Genomic DNA, 25,008 nt, shown 5'->3' on the forward strand with positions numbered 1-25,008 from the left:
TGTACAATAATAAATAACTACTCCTAGACAATTGTGACAAGCTGACAAAGTTCAAAAGACAGCAGTGTCCACATCCAGGAACTAAGATAGAATTTGCTTTTGATTCTACAATGGCAATATTGGGAGCACAGATCTTGAAGCAGTTTAGCACAAAAGAAGATGCCCTAAGACAGATTCTTCCCACTGTAAGTGCACATGTAGAGAAATGCCCAAGTCAAGACTGAGGAATTTTGTTATGAAGAACAACCAATCTGTAATTTCCAGATCTTTGAACGTCTCTTCAGCTCATCACTATTAATATTCATCCTGTGGTTCACCAGCATCACTAGCTTCTGTTTCACTGCTCTCATAGACATCTTGGCTCTCTGCTCTGTCCAATTCCAGAAAACTGATGACAAGCTTGGCAACTGCTTCCACATCACTGTAGAAAAGAAAAAACAGCGTAGGAGTTAATGGAATTGTGGTGCTGATGAAACAAGAACAGGTACATTAATTTCTTCTCCATAAGAGAGAGGCCAGGCACTGGAATGGGCTGCCCAGGGAGACAACTGAGTCACCATTCCTGGAGGTGTTCAAGAAACGCTTAAATTCTGCACTAAGGGACATGGGTTAGTGAGAAACACTGGGGGTAGGTGGATGGTTGGACTAGGTGATTTTAGAGGCATTTCCCAACCTTGGTCATTCTGATCCTTGAGAACAACTCTTTAAAGGGCCAGCTGATAGGACAGAGCATGACTGACAGCATCCTACAGAGAAACATCAAGCCAAGCAATTCCTTCCTTGTCAGAACACATCAATCCTCTTCTCACAGTCCCTGCTGCAAGTGGTTTGAAAAAGTTAAATAACAGTCATATCAGCATGTAGGAATGGTGCTAAAATGATTTGTTTAATTACTGACCCATGTGACTGGTTTTGCAATTAAAAAAAAAAAAAGTCCACACTTCACCTTCTGCAGCCCAGCACAGCACTCTGAGTCAGGGGGTGTGAAAATCCAGTGATAAAGCGTAGCACAACCAGGTAACCCTTCCCAAAATACCGCACCGTCTCCTCTTCCACACTGACATCTCTGATCTCATGCAGTAGAGCAACCACTGTAAGCAGATGTGGAAAATAAAGCCATCTATGATTAGCATTTCAATAAACTTTCAGCACCTCTCCTAAGGAGCAATCCTAGTCACTGTGCCACTGGGACTCTGTGCTCTTGAGTGCTATTGCTCTGACCTCACACAACTACCACAGACTTGTAATACCAAGGAATTGCTAAAGCAATGGACCAAAACAAACAGCACAGTGCACACCAGCTGGTTCAGCCCTAATGAACAAGTTACACTGCTTCCTAGGAAATGGAGACCATTGGTTTCTTACATGGCCACACTTTAAAGAGTTTCAACTCTTTGTGTACAGAGTAGGTAAACAGCTGTTAAGTTTACTGAGATAGAACAAATAGTAAAAGATTTAACTTTTCAGAGTATCTGCTCACCTCTGCATCCCCATATTAACTGTAATAACCTCTCAGGAAGAGATGTGCTGGGCTCCAACACATCCAAAAGAAAAGTTCACAAATTAAACATCCTTTTTATCTTCTGCCCCCAAAACGTCCTGTTTAAAATCCCAATCAATGTTAGGACATGGTGTATTCTGTCAATTTTCTAAGCACCTCGAGAGCTGGTTTGATTTTGACTACCAGGAATAAGAAAATCTGACACTGAAGATCCTACTTCACTTTGCAGTGGAACTTCTGCCTCGCAGTAACCATAAGGAAGTCACACACTAAACTTCAGCTTCTGTCACTTCATCAGAAAGCTTAAAAGAAATCAGATGTTGCATTAAGCTGAGCCTACTGAATATGCTGTCTTCAGTGGCCATTAACTTTGTTTTGTTTTCAGAAAAAAAAAAATCAAATGGTTCATTTTGCTTTGCATTAAATAAGAATACTACCCAGGCACTTTAGGGAGCCTGATACAATTTTGAATCCACCAATAGTTAACCTAAGCAAAATATCTTTCCACCTGTCCCATTCACAAAGCAGGCTAGCCAGGGGAAATGCAAACCTGCATATAATCATTCCAAAGGAATGGCTTACACTCATCTGGAAAGCAATGTGGAAGCTCCTGAATTAAAATGACTAACGCGATGCATTCAGTACCTTAGCCTGAAAAGAACACGCAGAGCCTAAAAGGCAATTTATGACTTTTGCTGTTTGTGAACAAATCAGACCTGGAAACAAATGTGCCTAAAACTTGAGTACAGAACTCTTGAGGGAAAACAAAAAAAGAAACAGTAAACTCTTGGTGTTTTTTTCTGCCCGCCAACCACAGTTGCTATTACAGATACTGCTCTCTCACCTTGTTCACTGCCTCCTTTTGAGAAGGTCAGTATCTTTTTGTAAAGATTGAATGTTTTTAGGCAGACTGTTCCCTTGTTCTTGTCAAATACAGCTTCCTGTAAAATTGAACAATTAAAAAAGAATTTAAAAACAATCAATTTTCTCTTTGTATACAGCTATTTTAATTCTTACATCTAGCTATTTTAATTGGAGACTTTTGTCCATTACTGGACCATGAAAACAGTAATCTTGCACATGGTTTAACAGACTTTTCCATATCTCTTAAATTACTTCTAGAAGGAAGATAAGCTGGTTTCCCTGCTCTCCTGCTACATTCTTCACCTAATAAAAGCTATGCTGGAATCAAATCTGAGCACTTCCATGCTGCTCTTTTAACTCTCTCTCTTACAGACTGGGCTTACATTAGGTTTAAAATTTCCCCAAGACTCAATGAAGACACCAAGTCTCTCTTGGAGGTCACTTATCCAATAACTCACACCAGTGACAAGCCTGCAGAGGGGGGGGATACGTTCTCAGCCCATCTCCCAACACAGACATCATAAAGATCAGAAACAAGCCTCACAAACACAACTTCTTCCTAATTGAAAACAGCCTGAGTAGTCTGGAAGGCAGAACCACTCTGTTCAATGGTCACTTATTAGTAGGAGCAAGTGAGCAAATCAGTAGAACATCTAAATGAGAACTTTTTTTTCACTCATTTACATGAAGAGAAAAAGCCACAAAGAGCAGGTCTGCCTGCATGTCTGCCACAAAAGACAGGTCTCCCCTTTAAAAAAAATGTGTTCTATTTACCTTCACATCCTAGCTTGAGAATTTTGAAGAGTTTCCTCAAAACCAAAAGCATAAATTGCTTGTTTCAACTACTCAACAGCAAAGTACATCAGACAGCTGAAATCAACACCTGACAACCATTTCAGAGCTAGCACAATAACCTCATTTCCTGTGCTGAACATCTTACCTCCCACTGCTCCAGATTCTGTGCTGCCACGAAGAAACATCCAGCCATGTAGAAGAGCTTCCATGCCAAGCTGTCTGAAGAACACAAAAGATGCACAGATTTAGAGCTTCTCTCCTTCTTTCCTATACAAAACAGTTTTGCACGTTCCTTATAAAGGCAACAAGGAAAGAAGTGGTTTCTCTGATGCACCTGAGCATTTCTGCCATTAACTCTAATGCACATTATTTCAGGATTTAGGGACGATGCAAAGTAATTCACTGAAGCTTCACAAAAGAAAGCAGTCAGCCCTTTCAGCAAGCCAACACTTCTATTTTTTTGTCCTGGAAAGGTTTACGCCTAGCAGCCTATCTAAACAATTTGCTTACTCAAGCTTTTACTGAAAGGAAAATAGAATATAGGTCAGTATTGTTTCAAAAACAAACAAACAACACTTAGATGTCTGATATAGTTGGTGTTTTAAGCAGCTTTCACTGAACTTTGCTCTTCAAATAAGTATGGACTGTAATGGCAGTAAGTTCTTATATGCTACTAAGCTATAAAACCTGAGGCTCAACAGGATGCTGCAAGAGAGTCACAGAACAGCTTGAAAAACAAATTCCACGGGTAGAAAAATACCTATCACGTGGTGCACTCTGCTCTAAGGGGGGCAAGCAGCACCAGCTGCCTGCACTCAAAAGGTGTTTTTCTGTGAGTAATCTCTGCCGGTGATGATCTAACAGTTTCCAGAGAAACAGAGCACTGGCATCAAAGGCACATAATTTCATTATGGGGACAGACAATCCTGGTACATCTTCCCAGGAGGGCTGTGGGGAGCAGCTAATCACATACAGCATACTGAAAGCACAAAATGCTAGAGCACTGAGTGTTATTACTTAAGATAGTCTTGCAAATGAGCAGGGAGACCAAGTAAGAAACACAGCGTTCAAGCATAATGACTCACACAGAGGCAAGAATTATTATTGGATTCTAACATTCATGTCACACAGAGGGTGACAGATTCATACACTGCCTTTGTAAGGCTGCACAGAGCCACACAAAGGAGTCAACAGGAAAAACAATTCTTGAAAAATGATAGGCCATTACCTGCACTGTAATAAGCAGCAGCCAAACCTATGGAGGCTATTCCTAGAATAAGAGGAGAGAATTAGAATGAGGAACTCAAACCTCCTAAAATTCCCTGAAAATACAGAACACTCCGAAATTAAAGCCACAAGGTCTTGTGGCTGCAACATTGATTTACTCTACAAAAGACAGTTATATTTCTTTGAACTTAGTGTAAAAAAAATAAATAAATATTCTCCCACACTGCATATAAGAAATTAAAGAGCAGAGGGGACCAAAGTCAGAAATAAAAGACAATGACAGAACTGAGAATTTTAGAGAAACTCAGTCTAACCATTACATTATACTTCCCCTCAAGCACAGTACAACTTCGAGCACTCATGCTTACACTACCGAGGTTATTTTTCCCCCTCTAAGTACTGTGAAGGCAAAAGAAAATTTGTGCAACAAACTGTGTCAGAAGCCACCAACTGCCTTCCTCCATTCAGGAGGAAGCTGTGGCAGTGTGACTCTGCAACTGAGCACTGCTACAGTGCAGATTTTGCCATTTCTGAGAACCCAGATTTCTTTTCAATGCAAATGTGGATCCTGTATGCTGCCTGGCGTACAGCAAAAGTTCTTTCCCAGCCCTTTTGAGACTTCCTTAGAATTCAATCTATGAGTGTGAGGTTCTGCAGATGACAGACTGAAAAATGATCAGTCTCACTGTGAAATTACTACAGAGAAGAGCAAATATCAGCCCCATTTAGGGACTATACAAAAGGAGGAGTTCAAGTCATGATTCCTCTTTCTCAAAGAAAATGCCAGAAAGAATCACAGAATTCTCATGTTGGAAAAGACCTTAAAGATCATCAAGTCCAATCAAAACCTAACCATGCTACCCTAATTAACCATCCGCTAAATCACGTCCCTGAGCACCACATCCAAATGATTTTTAAACACATCCAGAGATGGTGATTCAACCACCTCCCTGGGCAGCCTATTTCAGTGCTTAGCAACTCTTTCTGTAAAGAAGTTCTTCCTGATATCCAACCTAAGCCTCCCTTGGTGCAACTTGAAGCCATTTCCCCTCATCCTGTCACCTGTCAGTAGTGAGAAGAGACCAACCCCACTCTCAGTGCAATCACCTTTCAGGTATTTGAAGAGAGCAATAAGGACTCCCCTCAGCCTCCTCTTCCCCAGCCTAAACAGCCCCAGTTCCTTCAGTCTCTCCTCATAGGCCATATTCTCCAAGCCCTTCCCCAGCACTGCTGCCCTTCTTTGGACCTGCTCCAGCACCTCCATGTCCTTTCTGTACTGAGGTGCCCAAAACTGAACACAGCACTTGAGGTGAGGCTTCACCAGTGCTGAGTACAGGGGCACGATGATTTCCCTGCTCCTGCTCACCATCCCTGATCCAAGTCAGGATTCTTGGCCATCTGGGCACACTGCTGGCTCATATTCAGCCGACTGTCCATCAGTACACCAAGGTCCCTTTCCATCAAGCAGCTTTCCAGCCACTCCTTCCCATGCCTGTGGGGCTGCCTGGCATTGTTGGTGACCAAAATGCAGGACCCAGCACTTGACGCTATAGAAACTCATACAGTTTGCCTTGGCACATCAATCCAGTCTATCCAGGTCCCTCTGTAGTGCCTTTCTATAGCATGACATATGCATCTCGTGCTACAAGCTCCTTCAGGAATTCATTATGATTCCTCTCTCTTAGTAAAAGTTCTGAAATAAACTGAAGAACACTATCAACAAAGAAGTTAAAGAGTTCAGGGGACTGAAGTCAGAAATAAAAGGTAGTGGTGAGAACAATTTAAATTTTAGAATAAGAATAAGAAATAATAGAATAATAAGATAGATAGAATAAGAATAAGATAGAATAAGAATAAGAAATAATAATAGAATAAGAAATTTTAGAGAGACTCAGTCTTACAATACCTACCAACAAAGACAGACCAAGACCTGATGCCAGGTGACCTTGTCAGATGAAGAAGGGAACTTGTGCGGGTTTCAATCAACATGTACATCTTCAGGAGCAGTTCCCCACAGCCCACTCTGACTCATGTAACCTTGCTGGAACAAAACAAAAATAGAAAGTAGAATTGTTGCTGACTCTAACACTCTCTTTCCTAGCATGTTACCACTTCTTACCAAGTTTTTATCTGGACTACAATAGCTCCCAGAGTGGGAACATGACCTTTTTCTCACAGGAAGAATAGCATGCACATTTTAAAAAGGGCAGACAAACAAAAACAGTCATGAGAAGGAGACTTGCACAACAGGAACCTGAACTATTTTCCATGAAACTTTGCATTTTGGGAATAAAGTCTCTCTTGGTTTCTACCCTTGCAGAAGAAAAAGTCAAAAACAAGAACCCAAAATGTTAGTGCTGCATGAATTAGCAATTCTTCAGACTAGCAAAACAGCAAGTGTAATACAAAGACCTTTGATGGCATTTTTGTGCTACATGCAGAGGCAGCCACGACAAACTGTGCTGGAGCTGCAGCAAGACAACACAGCCTTCTGCACCGTGGATACCAGTTGTCCTCATTCCCCAGAACAGAACAGCAGGGTTACAGCCTCAGCCTGACTGCGAAGTGTCAGATAATGCCATATACGGCATTCCCAGATACCAAGCCTACTCCAGAATAGCAAAAGGAATTTCCAGCAATGCTCCATTCCCCCCAGCAACACCATGCTTCAACCTAGACAGAAAGTAACAACAGACATCAAGAAAACAAGTACCTATTTAAAGACAGCTAAGAGCTGGGCAATTTCATGTAGCATTTACAGCATCCATTTACTTCCACAGCATAAGATGGTTTGAGTTCTGACATGACATGAGAGTTCCAAACCCACCCCACCCTAACACTACCAGCATAACCTAAGAGCAGACATGTACCAGGTGCAAGTGGCATTGGAACCAACTCAGCTGCTCAGAATTGCCCCCAGAGAAAGGATTGCTTCTTCTCCTGCAGTAAGCAGAGATGCTTGTTGTTGTTGTTATGAAGACTACAGTCTCCAGGAAAAGCTGAGAAGGGCCCAACAAACACATAAAGTGCTGCACAGCCCGGGCTGTGCTTCATAAGGGCACACTCAGGTGAAAGCAAAACTCGCTCCCATCGAGAGAAATCCACCCAGCCGGTGTTATTCAAACCGATGAGGGACACCCAAAGCGACGGCACAGCCGCGCAGATGGGTGAGCGGGGGGTTCCGAAAGCAGGGAAACCCAATCCTACCGATCCCCGCATACCCCCTCGCTCCCGCCTGCGGGGCCCCGGACGGGCGGGCGGCGGCTGCTGAGGCGCTCCCTGCATCCCGTGGGGATCCCGTAGGGATGCAGGGAGCGCCTCAGCAGCCGCCGCCCGCCCGCCCCGGTCCGCCTGACGCAGAGCAGCACGGGGCAGCCAACCCAGCGGGGGCTGCGCCTCATCCCGCCCCGCAGCCCTACCTGCCCGCTCCGAGAAGTGCCCGCTGCCGCCGCTCCCCGCCGATTGCCTCACTCGCCCTAAGGACGGGGCGCGCCGAACACCATATTTAGTGAGGGCAACCACAGCACTGAGCTAACCGGGACGGCTCGGGCTTTGTAACTGGGAGAGGAAGAGCCTCATCCAAGATGGCGGCGCGGCGCCCGCGTTCAAGATGGTGGCGGAGCCTGGGCGTTGTGTTGTCTAAAAGTCATCGTTTTCCAAGTCTGTGTGGCTTAACGCGTATAGAAAGGAGTAGGGAAGCTTGTATTGGCAGAATGGGGAGCTGTGTGCTGTTGGGCTAGACGTACGGGGTGGGAGAGCTCTAGTGGGTGTACTTGGTGCTGGTTTGCCAGTCCTGCTTTGGGTGAGGTGTGTTCAGGCTGGGGCTGAGGGGATGGCAGGGCAAGCCAACAGAATCCTGGAGTGATAGAATGGTTGGGTTGGAAGGGACCTTACAGCCCCCCGCCCCACCCTGCTGTGCCCACACTGAGGCTGCCCGCAGCCCATCCATGTGCTCAGGCACTTCCAGGGATGGAGCACCACAGCTCTGCACAGTGCTGGAGCCTCACCGCCCTCTGAGTGAAGAATGTCTTCTTAACACCTAACCTAAATCTCCCCTCTTTTAGTTCAAAGCCATTCCTCCTTGTCTTAATGCTATCCAGCCATGTAAGAATTTGCTTCCTCTTCTGTTTATAAGCTCTCTTCATGTACTGGAAGACTGAGTGAGGTCTCCCAGCAGCCTTCTCTTCTCCAGACTGAGCACCCCTGGCTCCCTCAGCCTTTCTTCGAAGGAGAGGTGCTCCAGTCCTCTGAGCATCTTCATGGCCCTCCTTCTGGACCCACTCCAGCATCTCCATGTCTTTCTTTGGTTGGAATCCGTCCACCCAGAGAGCCTCTTCCAGCTGCCACTGGTCTTGGCAGCACTGGTGACCCATGGAGGCCAATGGATGCTAGGGCTCTCAATGGCAGCAGGTGCATACTTGGCACTTGGGGCACTGACTGCCATGCAGTGTTCATGCTGGGCTGTGGCCACTAGTTGTTCTTCTGTGCATGTTGTACATTGGTGGGGTTAGTTGGGGGGGGGGGGTCTCTCAGTGTCACAATGTTATCTCAAGACAGCTGCACACAGAAGACCCAGTAGCTGAGACCTTGAATCCATCCAATGCAGTAGGGAATATAAAGCACAATAAATGTTGCATTTACAGGCTTAACATGAAGCTGTGACTTTTCATTAATAATGTCACCTGAAGGTGTATCTTTGTGTTTCAGGTTCAGTTGAACATCATTCACATGCAAAATTTATTCCTGTTAAATCCAGTATCTGCTCATGTCAGTTTTGGGACGAAAATGGTAAAATGTAGGAAACTGTAGCTAAGCTTAACTTCTTAAATTCCCTTTATATAAATCAACACATCCTTTTATCTATTAGATCAATTAGGTGGAAGGATACTTGATATTTGCACAGGAATGTGGTTCTTCCCAAATAACATTCTCAATTTTGGGCCTTCTTCCTAATACAAATCCAAATACTCCAGAGAGTTTGCTTAAGGCCATGATGTGATTAAAGTTTGTGCAGCTGTTCCTGAACATCACTGTGGGTAAGTGGTAACCGAGCTTCTGATTTGACAGCAATTAGTTTTAGATTTAAGTTACACGGTCCAGAGTCCTTTAGGTTTAAGTTTAGATTAGACAGTCCAGAGTGAACTGTTTGAACCTGGGGGAAAAATCAGCTAACTAATTGCAAGTAATAGAAAATATGAACTTATCTGCTATCTGTGTTGTGTAACAACAATTGTATGAATGGGGAAGGACTGCAAGGAGCTGCAAGCTTGAACTGGTGTGCTTGGGACTCATGAGGTATCAGCTGCTGGATTTGGATGAATAATAAGTGTCTGGTGTCAGCCCAACTGAGCAGCTGACTTCCTCAAAGCTCTATTTTAAAAAAATCTATAAGCAGAGGTCTCTGGAAACTGCTTTTAGTGGTAATATACAAAAGATTTCTTTTCTCTAGGGTAGAGTGTAATAAATAAGAAATTCACCTGTCCCCTCCAGTCAATATATACCATACAGCAACCGTGAGGGTCTGATTTATTCCTGTATTACTATCTGACAAAATATTAACACCTGTATGTTTCTCCAGTAACAGGATAACCTGATAAGAGTTGATTAAGTTAGAAATTATTTAAATATGGGAAACACCACACATATGCTCAAGCATTTATTCAGACTGGAATATAGAATGGATTTTTGCAAGTTACTGCTACTGATTAATGATTCTTATGACATTTTTTGTGCAATCATCCAGGAATTTCACTGCAGTACTTTGAGGGAGGTAATTTGTTAGAAGAACCATCCAGAGATATGTAATTGATTACTTGTAATTTTCTTTTGCCTAATTCTGATAGCTGTTGAGCAGCAGATGTTGATACTGGCTTGAGGCACTTCCAGCTTGCGATGCCTTGCAGTGCTGATGCATAACCTTTAAAGTTTGCTGAAGTTGGCTGCAATGCACTGTTTTCATAGAGAAACACTTTGTTTTTCTCTATCATTGTTGCTAGTGGTGCGGGTGTAAATGTCAAATACAGCAACAGGTTTCAACCACAGGGAGAGAGGCCAAAAAAGCAAGTGATGCTCTTAAGCACTGCCTCCCTTTGGCATGGAAAAGCTTTGCCATGGTGAATTCCTTTGGACATAGCCTTGCAGTCATGCAGAGCAACTGAGTGCTGCTGTCCAGAGCAGGCTGCAGCAGGGCAGTGCTTTCACAGTGAGACACTGTGCTCATCTGCTGCCTATGGGAAAATGGTATAAATAGTGGATGGAAAGCAGAAATTGCCCCTTGGCAACCTAATTATCTCCTAATGACACAAGTATAATCTTATACCATGCAAACAAACATTGATTCTTTGCTTGCTGTCTGGTTTGCATGAGTTTTTGTTCTTTTTTTATTGCTCGAATTCTTAAGTTGAAACCGAAAGAGTGGTCAGGCACTGGAATGGGCTGCCCAGGGAGGTGGTGGAGTCACCCTGGAGGTGTTCAAGGAACGTTTGGATTTTGTGTTGAGGGACATGGCTTAGTGAGAACTATTGGTGATAGGTGGATGGTTGGACTGGATGATCTTGAAGGTCTTTTCCAACCTCGGTGATTCTGTGATTCTGTAATTGCATCCATTTATTCCACAGGCAGAGGAATGCTTAAAATGCTTTTTGATTTTTCAGTATTCCTGCAAAAATGTTGATGTAGTTAACTGGTTTGTGTTCTAATTGTAAAGGAATATGAGGGAAAATAACACAGCAATTAAATAGGAGGTGCACAGAATCGTGGAACCATCCCATGCTGTCAGGTCTTTGGAAGAATCACTGTATCAGTGTGGGATAATTAAGCATAACCGTGAGTGTGGAACCGAAGGATTCCAGCTGTGACCTCACATGCAGATCTCAGTGCGCTGCTGGTTGTGAACCTGTGCCGTGGCTGTTCCTCGCATTGATGCCGTGCCCTGCACTCGGTGTGCAGCGCCTGCTCAGCAGGACAGCAGCTGCCCGAGGGAACAAAGATGCTAATGACATGTTGCATTTTAGTGACTATTTAGTGACTAGTGACCAAGTAGGGATCTTGAAGTCTTGATCTGCCCAGGGATTGCTCTAGAATGGTTGGATGCTTCGGAACACCTCGTGTTAATGAGCGATTTCAAAACAGGAAGGCGCGCCGATGCCTCACACAGACGGCTGCATTAAGGCAGTACTGGGCGGTCTGCAGGGCTCACAGCGTGACATTGCCTGTAGTTCCCGTGCAGCGGTGCCGTTTGTGCTCATCACAATAACGGTGTGGTTCAAAGCCGCTGCCTCTAACAGGGAGGGAAGCTGCAACTCATGCAAGGCAACGCCGGAACACGAACCGACGGCCGGCCGCGGTTCTGAGGCTGAAGCGCAGCCCGGCACCCTCCTCCCTCAGCGCCCTGCGCGGCGCGGCGCGGTGAGGCGGGCGCGCGCCGGGGCCCTCCGCTCCGTGCCCGCCCCGCGCCGGGGACGCGCACGGCGGCGGCGGCGGCGGTGGCTACGTGACGAGGCTCAGGTCCACAATGAGCCCCGCCGCGCGGGGGGGTGGGGAGGCGGCGAGCGGGAGGCTGCCGGCGGCGCGGCGCTGAGGCGGCTCCGTGCCCCGGCGGGAACGCGAGGCTTCGCGGCCAGGTACGGCGCTCCGTTCTGCGGCTCTCGGCCCCGTCCGCTCGCCCATCGCCTCGGTGGGGCCGGCTGAGCCGCGAGGCGGGCGGAGCGCGCCGCTCTCCCGCCGCGGGACGGACGCGTGAGGGGCGCGGTGGGACCACCTCGCCCCGGGGGCCGCATTGGCTGCGGGAGGGAGATCGGCCCTCCCGGCCGGGGTAAGAAGGCAGGGAAACGGTGACGAAGGGCGGGCGGCGCGCGGCTCTGACTGCTCCTGTCCCGCAGCCCCGGCGGCCAGGCCGAGCGAGAGCCGCCCCGGAGGGACCGCAAATGAAGTGCGAGAACTGCACCAAAAAGGTGAGCGAGGCGTCCCGCGGCGGGGAGGATGCGTTGGGCCGCCCCGAGGTCGGCGGGGAGCAGCGCCCTGCTTTGAGCCGAGCCATCGCGGGGCGGTTCTGCGGCCGTTCCCCGTGTGCTGCGGCCCGGAACGCTGAGAAATGGAAAAGTGGTGGAGCAGGTGGATTTCTGAGCGCTTGTTTTCGTTGTGGGGAAACAAAGCGTTACCTGCAAGGCTCCCGTAGCACCGTTAGAGCCTGTATCGTGAGCCGGATGAGTTCGGAACTGTCGAGATAATTCTGCTGGCACGTTGTTATTCAGCAGTGACTGTATTTCTTGTGATGTGTTTTATGTTGTGTTTCAGGAATGCAGTAAAAAACAGAAAAATGACGATGCGCAAAGTACGTCGGTGGATGTGCTGAGTGCTAACGATGACTTTGAGGAGGTAATGAACCTTCTGAAAACAGCCACGCGTTCCTCCTGTATTGCCCCAAAGGAAAGAAGCTCCGAATGGAGAACTTCCCAAGTTCTCATGTAATGCAAATCAGTTCTGACAGCGTCAGTGTATCTCTGGAGAATCAGGAAGTCTTTAGAAAGAGATGGTCTGTAAACACAAAACAAAGCCAAGGGTTTTGTCCGTTGTTTGCATGTCAAGCTCTTACCTCAGATCGTTATGGTGGGGACAGAGGTTGGAAGGACGAAAGTGGGATGTTGCCAGTTCAGGTGCACAAATGTTTCTTAAGTATCCCGTGCTGTTCTTTCCTAAGTAACTGTTTCCCTGGCAGTAGGTTCGTAATTGAAGGAATTTGGTCTTTTTGCAAGTAATATGGTCATCTTGCACTTCTATCTAAATATTCCTTTTCCCCACAGATGCGCTGCCAGTGGTGTTTTAGCCAGAAATACAGTGCTCTTGATTTTACAGTGAATGGTCAGCTGTAGGACTGCATTCTGTTTGCTGCACCTAGTGGTTAAAAGCCTTCTTATTAGCTGGCTATTAAAAGAGGCTTAATAGTTGAAATAAGTTTTCTCCGTTACTTGGTAAATGGATGGGGACTGAGTGCTGAAATCCAAAGCAAATCAAGTTACTGGATCACAGACTTTGACTAAACTCAGATCTACGAGTTCACACTTGAATGCTTTGCAGTTTCACAGTAATAATAGCAGAAGAATTGATCAAGTTATTGTGATTGTTTCCCTACGATCTTGGGTGTTATACAAATGTTGTAGGTTGTCTTGTTTTAAACAAATCAGTGTATTTGTACTTCAGCTGGGTCACTGTGCAGATGTTGAAAATCACTTGATTGTTATTAAATATTTGTATGTTTATATTTTTCTTTCAGAAAAATGAGTTTTTTACATTGGCTAATGCTAAAATACTCCTTAGCGACTGCCTAGCGTGTGACAATTGCATGACATCAGAAGAAGGAGCCAGAGTTTTCCAACAGAATCAGAAGGAGTTCTTTCGCATACTCAACCTTAATAAGGTGAAGTGGCACTACCAATAATACACTGCTTTCTGGGAGCAGAAGGAGATTGCGGCATGACTAAGCAACTTAATTTCCCAGGGCAGATAATGTGACGATTTGTCAGGATATATTTTGCCCAAAGGGGAAGTGAAAATGTAGTGCAAGATGAACAGAAGTGCTTAAAATACTTTTGCATTTGAGAAGCAGAATTACAGCACTGACCCTGAATGCTGAAGGAAAGTTACTGCATTTGCAATAGTAAGACTTCTGGAAAAGATAACTTCATCATTACTCAAGTAATTAATCAGCCTGAGCTTTGTTGTTTATAAATATTCAGATTAGGGCTTTACTAGGGCTGTTTTACTGGGAAGTTTTTGGTGCCAATGCGTTGACATAATGCAAAGTTACTGAGCCTAGTTTTTGGAAGTAGAATTGTTTTCAGTATATATTCAAGCTGCCTACAGAAATTACTGATAACAATTCTTAGTGAAACAGGTAGATGTGTTCTGATGCTGTTTTCTGTTAAGGTCTGTGTTCTCTGTGGCTTAACTGATATGTTTGGTGTTGTAAATAACAGTATTAATTACATAGTGATTCAGTTTTATTAGACCTAGTTTAACACTCAGTACAACATGATATTGTACATGAAAGAGAAGAAAATGGGGTTAAAAAACATATGGCTCACTTAAGAGAGCCTGAAGTCCACACTTGGGAAGCACATGGGTACCTTGCTCAGAATGTCACAGGTCCTGATGAAGGTAGTGAACGAGGGAGGTGCTTTCCAGAGGATAATGAGCTCTACTTGTGGGGCCATTATGCAGCATTTAGGATGTCAAAGTACAAGCTGTGGTTTCTAACCTGTTTAGATCAAGATTTGTTTGTAGCATAGTCCTGGTTTCTCTTTCAAATGTTCCCATGGTGTGGACAACATCGCACCTAAACCCCGAGGTTCATCTTTAAAGTTCTGTCATCAGAGCTTTACAATGCACACCACCTTTGGTATTCGAAGAGTGTTCTTTCGTTCACAAATTCTGGTTTAAGGGTCCTGTCGGCTTCTCTTAGCTTCTGCAGTGATAGAGAGCCTTAACAAATAGGATTTGCAGTTCGCTGGTTTACATTTGTAACTTCAAATGCCTGTGCTCTGGAAACAGGAGTTCCTTTATTTTAATATATGAACATGCTGCTTTTTTTCTTATTTGACAATAGAAGCTTCTGCTAGGAATCAAAACTTCATAGGTGCTGAATGTCTCTTAAATTTCCTCGTGCCATTAGGGCACCAACCACAGAACAGTCCTAGGACAGATGGATTTCCCTGAGTCATACAGAAGCAGCATCTATAGATGTTAGAGATAAGCACTGACAAGATCAGAAGCGCATCCTGCGCTGCCCTCAAGAAACAAGATTTGTTGTATCAGTGCTTATGGCTGGACTGGATGATCTTGTAGGTCCTCCCAACCTTGTGATTCTGTGATTCTATGGTGATTTTAATGCTGAGGCTCACTGAAGTGTGATGAGGAGTGCGAGTAGAACAGTGAGGAGCTCCAAAAGTGGAAAGAGGGAAAGTAGGGAGCCTTACCCTGATGTACTTACTAAACTTGTTTCTTTTGCTTTGTTTTGTTTACCAGAAGTGTGATACCTCAAAACACAAAGTGTTGGCAGTGTCTATATGCCCTCAGTCATTGCCTTATTTTGCTGCTAAATTCAGTCTCTCTGTGAATGATGCAGCCAAGAGACTCTGTGGTTTCCTCAAAAGTCTCGGTAAGCCTGGGTTTGTTACAGTGATGGAGCTTAAAGGGAAGATTATTTGGGGCTCTTGCTTTCTCAGCAGAACTGCTTGTTGTGCAGTCATAAAGCCATTGCACAATGTAGTTCAGAGTTGAGTTTGAAATGCCTACTCTGTGATACTAAGGACAGCACACCAGTATGACACACTTTGGTTTTAGGAACAGATTTGAAGCACTGCAGTGCTGACAGGAAAGGTCACAGAACAGAAGGGGGTTGTAGATCCATCTGTGTTCACTACCAAGAAATCGGGGAGAATTTGGTCATGGACTTGAGTAAGATTTCCTCGTTTTAACTGAGGAAGGGGGGAATTCTTATCCTAAATGCCTCCCAGTCCTTTGGTGTGAACTGCTGGAAGATTCTCAGTTCTGGTTATTTTTCTACATTTTGAAATGACCCACAACTGTTGTATTTGCTTGTTTTATGTTAAAGCTGTATTTCCTTAGTCTTTGTATTATGTACTACAAAGTTTAATTTGAGAAACTAGGTAAAATTATAGTTATAATGCATGAGGGTTTTTTAAGCAATTAAAACTTCTTAAAATTTTTTGTTGCTGTTGTTTCTATGCATTTCTGTACCCAGTATATTTTTCTCTACATCCAGAAAGAAAGCTGAGTTCTGGTGGGCCCCAGCTTTCTTAGCATACGTTAATTATTGTTGCCTGGCTTGCTGTGGGGTTTTGCTCAGTATTACATAGGTGTGTAGGGAGTGCACTGCTGAACAGACAGATGGAAGGTCTCAGTGTTGGTGCTGTGTTCATATACCTTTGCCATATACATGTACAGCAAGATATGCATATATACATTTGGATAATAAATCACTTCAGCATATTTTGTGAAGGATGCTCACTGATGGAGTCGCTGCATACAGCCCTGTGGTCTTGAGATTTCATCCAAGTGAACAAAACAGAGTAAATATATGTGCTGAATGGGGAGATTTTCATAAGGAAGCAAACAGGTATTTGAAGTATTGCTAGCCAGCGATAGCAAGTTGGTGGTGCTTTTTGGTTCACGATATAGAAGATTCCAGTGTACAGCTGTTATTTTTGACTGCACTAACCATGAAAATTCTGTAGAGGGTGAGCAGTATGCCCAGGGATGTTCCAAAGTTCTTCTGATTGACTTGCAACTTGGAAGGACACCTGGCAGATGGAAAACATTCTAGTAATTCGCTTTTCTTTACTGCTTTGTTTCCTAGGGGTGCATTATGTATTTGACACCACTATAGCTGCTGATTTCAGTATCCTGGAGAGCCAGAGGGAGTTTGTGCAGCGGTATCAACGGAGGAGCCAGGAGGAGCATGCCTTACCCATGTTTGCCTCTGCTTGCCCTGGTGAGAACTGATTCTTCCAACCTTTTTGCCCTTTGGCCCAGTCTCATTAGGGCTGCCCAGGAATGAGGGTGGTTTCATTTGGGAGCCTTAAAGAACATTGGAGTGCTTTGGCTTTGTTGTGAGAGGCACCACACGCTGTGTGCAGTACTTGTTACCAGTAGTGACCATCCTTAGTGCAGTGCTCCATGAGCCGTTTTTATGGGCTGTTGGCAATTAGCACTGAGCATCACGAGCTTTCCTGTATGTAAGAGCCTTAAATGTGAACCATGCCAACCAGGAATGGATGTGATGGTGTTGGATGAGTTATATGCTAAATGTCTGCGTCTGACAGTTGCCTCCTGTTGCACCTTTGTAAAAGGTGAGGAGTGCAAATTCTGGTTTTGGTTTTTTAGAAAAGAAACAGGAAAAAATCCTTGCTGGTGGTCTGTGGTCACTTCTGATAACAAGGAACCCAAACTACTGATGTACTGTACAGGTGTCAATGTGTGCTATTTATGAAACCACTTGTATAGAAGCACGCATCACACTGGAAGGTCTGGATAATAAAGCTGAGGTGCAGAACTGAAGTTTGTAATCCTCCTTGTGAGGCCTCAGGCTACAGATGAAATTAAGCCATAACCTCCATTATGTATGGTTTTGAACTTTTCACTTCAGCAAGTGACATAACATGCAATGACTGAGGTGGTTCTGTCTAACATTTACAAATGAATTTCCACTTGATGTGACCCTTTGTACTGAGAATTTTGTACCTGAGGAAGAAAAAGTTACGAGAGTGAGTTCTGGTATGTGTTCGTGGATTCCAGAATCTGCTCTTGTCGTTTGAAGTTTAAATATTGATATTTATACTTCTGTTTGTTCTGTATTCCCTCTAGCAGAAGTATCTGGGTCATGCTTTAGGAACTGCATAAATGCAAGAGGGAAAAGCTACTTTTCTTCTGTTAGTGTTATCTTAGTGCTGCCTCTTATCTCGAGAAGCAGACGTGCTGTAGGGTTGCTCCTTTTGAAGTGCAAATATGTTTTTTCTTTAAAAGAAATTCACAGGTTTAGAATTTTAGGAGAAGTTCAATTTTATGTATCTAGAAACAGATCTAAGAATTATGCCCCCCTCTCACTGGAAACAGACTAAAATGTTAATGGAGCACTTATCTTGTCCTCGGCTGTTCTACAGAAGTTGTTCTTTGTCTTTAGTGCTAGTTGTGGTGTCAGCTGTCTGCTGTGGCATAGATGTAGAGCCATGGGGGCTTTCCATTTCCATAAAACTGAACTGAAATCCCACTGTAAATGCATTCTAAAAGTGTATGGCATTTCACAGCCTTCAGGGATTGAATTTTTGATCGGTCATCTTTATTGTAAAGTGCTTTACTGTGTTCCAGGAACTTGGCTGCATGCATTTTCTGTTCCTTGCTCGTCTTCCTCTCTCTGTCCCCACATCACATAAATTTGTCACAGAAATGTTGACATGCTTGTCACAGAAATAGTTTTTATACAGCTCTGTAGATCAAGGTCAATGTGAATCCAAGTGTAACTGCTTACCTCATATTTATCCTTGGGTATAACTCCACACATTACAGTATCACCCTCTGCAGTAGTGGTCTGTTCTGTAAAACACACCCTGAGCAAGAGGCCACAGCTGGGGTAACCCCAGAACCCGATAGAGGGGCGTTTTATTATCTCTGCCCAAGTTGTTCTTCCCTCCTCCTGCTGTTTTCATGAAGTCAGATAATACTGTCTTTAATTTCTTGTTCAAAATGCTCAAGTGTGGCTACTTTTCTGACTGTCTGCAGGAGTGATTGAAGCTCAAATACCCGTGCTGGTTAGCAACATGAAGCACTTGCTCTGGGAACCAGACAGCTTTAATACACTGCTAACCTCTGTGAGCTAATTAGTTAATGGGGCAGGCTTACAGCCTAAGCAGGAAGAACATAACTGTTGGGCATTCAGATGGTGCTGTCCCAGCCAACTAAACTAACTTGCTTCTACAGGAATGGAGTTTTACCATACTGGATGATTTCAGTGTAGTTTTTCTGCACTTTATACTGATGCGTATAAAGTTGTAGTGTATGTCTATATATGACTTCCTGATGATAAAGCGTGTCCCTGATGAAATAACGTGTCCCAAAGTGGATCTGTAAGCATGTGCACAGTGCTTGGTGGGGATTTCTTTTGGTTCTTTGATGCTAACACCAGCCAGCACGTGGCTGAGGATCTGAATGAACTCAGGAAGGGTGTGGGCCTGTGTGGGGACAGATGCAGGCTGATAGCAGAGCTGGGTATCGTAGGCTTCCTGTCACTGCAGCTCTGGAATCCAGCCCTGCTGATGGAGCAGCTGGTGTGTGTGCAGGGTGCAGATAGATGCCTGCTGTGCCTCAGCCACCACTGCTGCTCGTAAGTTAAACAGTGAGTGACGCTCGCTGTGCAGCTGGAACTTCTGTCTGCTGTGAGAAAAGAATTGAAGAGTTGCCTGGAGCAATACCTGCCAGAAGTCCCTCGGGATTGGATGAAATTTCGTTATGGTCGTGACTACAGTATCTGAATTTTACCTTGTTCCAGCTTTGTGCTGTTATTGGCCTTTTTGGCAGTGCTCTGACTTGCACATGGGTACAAACACCCAGCAGTATTTTAACTTAACCTTAAGAATTAAGTGGCTGCTGCTACCTTTCCTGGGCAATAGGTACTTCAGGGCAGTTTTTCTTTTATGTAAAAGCTGATGTGTTTGAAGGCTAAAAAGCAGAAACATGAAACGTTCGTATTCATTCTTAACACCACAAGAAATAAAGTTCCCTAGAAGGCTGGGCTAAATGCTTCTGCACAACTTAGGGATCTGATTTATAGTTCGTTCAGAACTTTTCTTCACCTGCGTGAAGTCCTTGCTGTAAAAGATGCTGGGCTGTGTTCTCAGTAAGAGCTATGGTGCCAGTGTAAGACTTGCACAGCCTGGGTATCTTAATCTGCTCATTTGTCAGTTTGTGTTTGGGAAAGTGAGGAATATTAGGGCTGCTCTGGAGAGTGGGAGTGGTGTGAATGTAAATAACACATTAGAGCTGAGCTGAGGCGTCCCGGTGGAGGGGCTGGGGACTGCTGAGTAACTAAGGCTGAATGTTGAATACAAAGAGACTTCAGTTAACTAGTATATGTGTGTGTGTGTGTGTGTGTGTGGGGGGGGGGGGGGGGGGGGGGGGGGGGGGGGGAGGTGTTTCTAAAGAAATTGTGTCTCAAAATAGTAAAAGAAGCCTTTTTTTTTTTTTTTTTTAATAGGCTTAATCCATGTGCATCTTGTGGTCATGCTTTCATGTGACTTCTGTTCTAGACAAAGACTAGGAGTGCAGATATTAAATCTCAGGAAATGGAGAGTTACAGTTAAGCTGCTGAACAGAGTGCACTTGTTGGAGTATCTGCTGATCCAAGGGCTGAAGTCTAGGAAGTCAACTTAGTCCTCATTAGCTGGGATCTTGTTCCTTCTGCTCTGTTAAATCTATGCATTAGAAAGAATTTCATAGGTCATGCAATTCACAGAGGTTTCTGGGTCTCGAGTTAATGCCACAGTGGATTACTGATAGCCAGTTGTAAAGCATTCCTAACAGAGCCTTGAGGTTTCTGGTAGGTCCGAAAGTGGAGCCTCCAGCCTATGCAGACTTCATTTTCAAGGTGGAAATGTTCTCCCTGCTGTGAAGTTCTTTTAATGTCACCTTGCCATGCTTACGTGTCACCTAATTCTCTAATGGTGCCTTGCTGCTGCTCTAGGTTGGATCCGGTATGCAGAAAGGGTTCTTACCAACCTTGTGACCCCTCACATTTGCACTGCAAAGTCTCCACAGCAGATCATGGGCTCCCTGGTAAAGGGCTATTTTGCCAGGCAGCAGGTTAGTAATTCTGCTTTGTTTTTACCTTTATGCTATTGAACAGATGGGCTAGAATGTTTTAATATAGAAACGTAGAGCTTGGTGTCCTCTAAAGTGTTACAGAATCTTCTGAATTTTCTTTCACTTGGAGGATAAATGCTGCTCCACTGCCGTGTGAGGGTCCATGATATGAAGAATGTACAAAGATTCTTATTTAATGTGCTGCAGTGTGAGCTGGCAGTAATCCTTGTGCTGCCACTGGAATGTGGATTTAGATATTATGCTAAATTAAATCTGGGGTAGATAAAGAGATCCTTGTAAAATGCTGCCCGTGTAGTTCTGCAGCAGCTGAAATGGGAGTAGAGGAGAGCGCTGTAGAAACTGCTGGGTTGTGCATGGTCAGTGGAAAGCACTGTGTCCTGGAATATAATCCTTTTATGTTTTCAACTTTTTATGTTGAAAAAAAGGTTGCTATTCCTTTTACATATTGTACACTTACCCATATTCCAGGTTATATAGAAAAGTATTGCTATTTCTGCACAGATACAGAAACGTTGGTGAACTTGAATATGGAAGGGAATGAGTGACAGAGGTAGAAAATAGAATTCTGAAATAGAAATCTTAATTTGCACTCATCTTTAATGCAGTCAACAGCTACAAAAGCTGCACGTTCTGTGGTGTGAAGGAATAAGTAGAAGTTTCAGACAGAACACTGACTTGTTGCTGACGCTTCCAAGTTCTGGCAAGCCACTCAATCTCTCTGTGCTGCAGCCCTCGAACTTATTGCTAGGGACTGATGTCTAATATTAGTTGGGTGTTATTTTTAGCTTGTCATCCTTCAAGCTTTCTTTTGTTCTTCATGGAATTAACGCATGCTCTCTTTTCTGCAGAATTTGCCTCCAGAAAAAATCTTCCATGTAGTTGTGGCACCTTGTTATGACAAAAAACTGGAAGCCTTGAGGGAGGACTTCTACACTGCCTTGTACAACTCCCAAGAAGTTGATTGTGTTCTAACATCAGGTTAAGCCTTTATTATTTCTAAAGACATTCCCAAATCTCCTGTGCTAGAATAGCATTTATACAGGCTTTGTGAATGGTATTTTTGTTGTTGTTCATTTGTTTTTCTTTCAAGGCTGCTTTAGCATTCTCCTGTTAGCCAGACTTCACCCCACAGAAAGGCTAGGTAGCATTTTGCAAAGTCTGGGGGAAGCTGAAGGCCCTTTCCTTCAGGGCTGGAAGTGTCAGGCTCCTCAGTTATTGGAGGTAACTACTATTAAGAACTGGAGAATGTGACTGTAAGCACGTGGGGTGTAGAGCTCTTAAACAGAAGCACAGCATCTGCATTTTGCTTTGCACTGAAAGTAAAACGTCCTGCATTTTTCTACAGGTGAAATTGTCCAAATAATGGAGCAGAAAAATGTGTCTATGAAAGATGTGACTGAAGTAGCTGTAGATACTTTGTAAGTAGCTTTGTTGTGGATTGCTTCCTTATTTTGATAAGTAACAAAACTTTTGCTCGTATTCAATGTAAATGTAAAACTCTATTAATGTGAAGTGGAACATTCCTTCCTGAAACTAGTTTTACCACATCCCTGATAGTGTTCAGATATGTTCTCAGTCTCTAGGTTCTAAAAAAGGGTTCTAAAACCCTTTTTGGGGGTTGGTTAGAAGAGAAGGAAAAAAACATGCTACTACCTCAAAGTGGAGGAATGAAATGTTGGAGTGGATCTCTTTATTGTTTCCTAAGGTTTGGAGAGATAAAGGAGGGCGATGTGGTAAGGCATGATGGGAAGAGATCTGATGGGTACCTGGAGCACATCTTTAAACATGCTGCAAAGGAGCTTTTTGGCATGGATGTCAAAGAAATCACCTACAGAGCATTAAAGTAAGCAAGCTTGTGTCCTTGTTACCCAGGATGGGCTAGCTAACACACAGTGAACCCTTACTGTAACCTTACTCTTTCATTGGTGGGAGCTTAATGTATTATAAATACATAAATTTGCTGCTGTAAAATAGTTGTTTTTTAGCTTCTGTTGTATTAATAACTTAGTAGTTCTTATAAGTTTCTATCTACTACTGTTGTCCTGAAAATTCCACTGCAACTTCTGTTTCATTCAGTGTAGAAACTGGAAGTTTGCATTTTTTGTTATCCTTATTCTGCTCTCTCAAGCATCTGAATACGAGCTGACAGCTGGATCATCCCTTTGGTAACGTAGGGCTTTGAAAACCTTCATATCTTCATAGGAACAAAGACTTTCAGGAAGTTACCCTTGAAAAGGATGGTGAGACAGTGCTGCGTTTTGCAGCAGCTTATGGCTTTCGGAATATCCAAAACATGGTTCTGAAGTTGAAGAAAGGAAAGTTTTTATACCATTTTGTAGAAGTCCTCGCCTGCCCAGGAGGTAAGGATGCTCACGGATCCACAGGCATTGCACACACAGCTTGGATCTCAAAGAAAGCTTGTCTGACAGCCAGGCACTTTGTTTCATTCCTTAATTCTCTTCTTAATAACCTAAAATGCTCAATACTTAGTAAATAGTCCAGAACACCAATTATACATGTACAGGATTGGCTGAGAAATTGATTGGATTTTCTAAAATTAACCATAACATTATTTGCTCTCTTCTGATCTATAAATAAAAGACAACATGGCTTCTCCTGTGATTATTTAAAACTTCAGAGGGAATACTCTGAAATAGTGGTTGTCAAGGGCAAGAAAAGACAAGGCACATAATTAAGATCATAAAACCACAGAGGAGGCAGGGAAGGAGTGATGTGGAGACTTCACTTCATCGAGATGTTGATATTGAAGTCACATGAAGTATATAGACATTCAAGCTACTTTCTGTAGAGCAGTATGGAAAAAAAATTCAAATCTCATATCAAACCCTCATCACTGTTGTGGCTTTCTCCTTTTTTTTTTTTTTTTTTTTATAAGGGTGCCTAAATGGAAAGGGCCAGACACAAACTGAAGATGGAAAACCAGATAAAGCACTGCTTAGCCAGATGGAGGATGTCTATGCTGCAATACCTGTCAGACTTCCAGAAGCCAACGCGTACGTACAAAAGATGTACCAGGACTGGCTGGAAGGCATGGATTCCAGGAAGGTCCAGGAAGCTTTGCACACCAAATACAGTGCAGTAAATCAAACAGCAAGCAACTTAGATATCAAATGGTAACAAATCAAACTTCCAAATATTTGCTTAAATTAGTTACAGATTGAGCACTGGAAACATTCTATGCAATCGCAGACGCTATGCACTAGCCAAGTGTACAGATGAGATGCTTTCCAAATTGTGGATCGTTTGCCATGAAGAACCATTGCTTTTTGCAAACAAAACCAGAAGTCTCCAAGAGCCCTGGCTCCTGCTGGGTTCCTGCCATTGTCTGTAAGCTCTTACTGCTTGTTGTCTCCTGTGTATAATGGATTTCTTCATTCAAGAACATGATCTTGCAAGGTACACGAGCACTTTCTGCCAGGTGCAGGGAGTGTAATTCTGAGATACTCCAGATTGAGGGTTCCCACTACTTCACAAATTGGGTTTTTGCAGGCGACATCACCTTCTCCTACTCCACAGTGTGCAGTTTTCTTCTTGAGGGAACAGTCATCATGAATTACTATATTATTCCAATTGTTATTTATTAACTTGGGATTTACTTGTGGAGTTATTTTAACAAGATGACAACTTGGACAAGTGTGTATATGGAGAGATGTAAGGAATTTATACATGCCTTCTGTCTGTATTTGAGCAAATGCTTTTCAGTTCCAAACTAGTCACTGTTCCTTACTGGTAAAACCTTTTGTAGGGAACAAGATACTTCATATAGACTGAACACGAGAAATTAATGTTAAGTGGTTGTAATGCAATCCTTCCCATAAAAATACTTGCAAATTGATTGGTGCAGAAAGAACTTTTCCTCTTAAGCTTTCTTATAAACTCGCAGCTAGAAAGAATGATGCTGCTTACCTGCAGTTCTTTATGGAAGCAAAATGTGCAGATGTGCTGCCATGTGAGCACGTGCACAACAGCTTTGTTAGATCTGCTGAGCCAGATTTACAGCACTTCCATCTCATCTTTCACTACACAGAACCACATTATTCCTTTTAATTTATCTCCGCAATGGACTTCTGTGAGAGTAACTTCATGGAGTGCTTCTGGAAAACTACTTAGCAGTGCTTGTGAGGTCAAATTGTTATGCATTGGCGTCATTAATTTTGGTGTCCTTATTTTTTAGGTGTGCCATTTTTGGTATGCTTTTTATTTAGCAA

At 43.7% G+C, this 25,008-nt stretch overlaps 2 protein-coding genes across 2 annotated transcripts; one reads left to right on the plus strand and one right to left on the minus strand.

The window, feature by feature from the left end:
- Nucleotides 1–294: 294 nt before the first annotated feature.
- On the minus strand, nt 295–6,382 carry CYBC1 (cytochrome b-245 chaperone 1; the record flags this gene model as incomplete). Its single annotated transcript, XM_079544328.1, has 6 exons — nt 295–421; nt 947–1,091; nt 2,346–2,442; nt 3,306–3,379; nt 4,389–4,430; nt 6,298–6,382. 6 exons carry the CDS (start codon nt 6,380–6,382, stop codon nt 295–297), a joined length of 570 nt encoding a protein of 189 aa, XP_079400454.1.
- A 5,930-nt stretch (nt 6,383–12,312) lies between these two features.
- Nucleotides 12,313–23,917, plus strand: NARF (nuclear prelamin A recognition factor; the record flags this gene model as incomplete). Its single annotated transcript, XM_079544351.1, has 11 exons — nt 12,313–12,339; nt 12,683–12,763; nt 13,659–13,802; nt 15,410–15,542; nt 16,764–16,898; nt 20,640–20,758; nt 21,628–21,757; nt 22,125–22,197; nt 22,485–22,622; nt 22,982–23,139; nt 23,676–23,917. The coding sequence occupies 11 exons, from the start codon at nt 12,313–12,315 to the stop codon at nt 23,915–23,917; spliced, it is 1,380 nt and encodes a 459-aa protein (XP_079400477.1).
- Nucleotides 23,918–25,008: the final 1,091 nt, after the last annotated feature.

This window comes from Tetrao urogallus (assembly GCF_951394365.1).
Source record: "Tetrao urogallus genome assembly, chromosome: 18".
NCBI lineage: Eukaryota > Metazoa > Chordata > Aves > Galliformes > Phasianidae > Tetrao > Tetrao urogallus.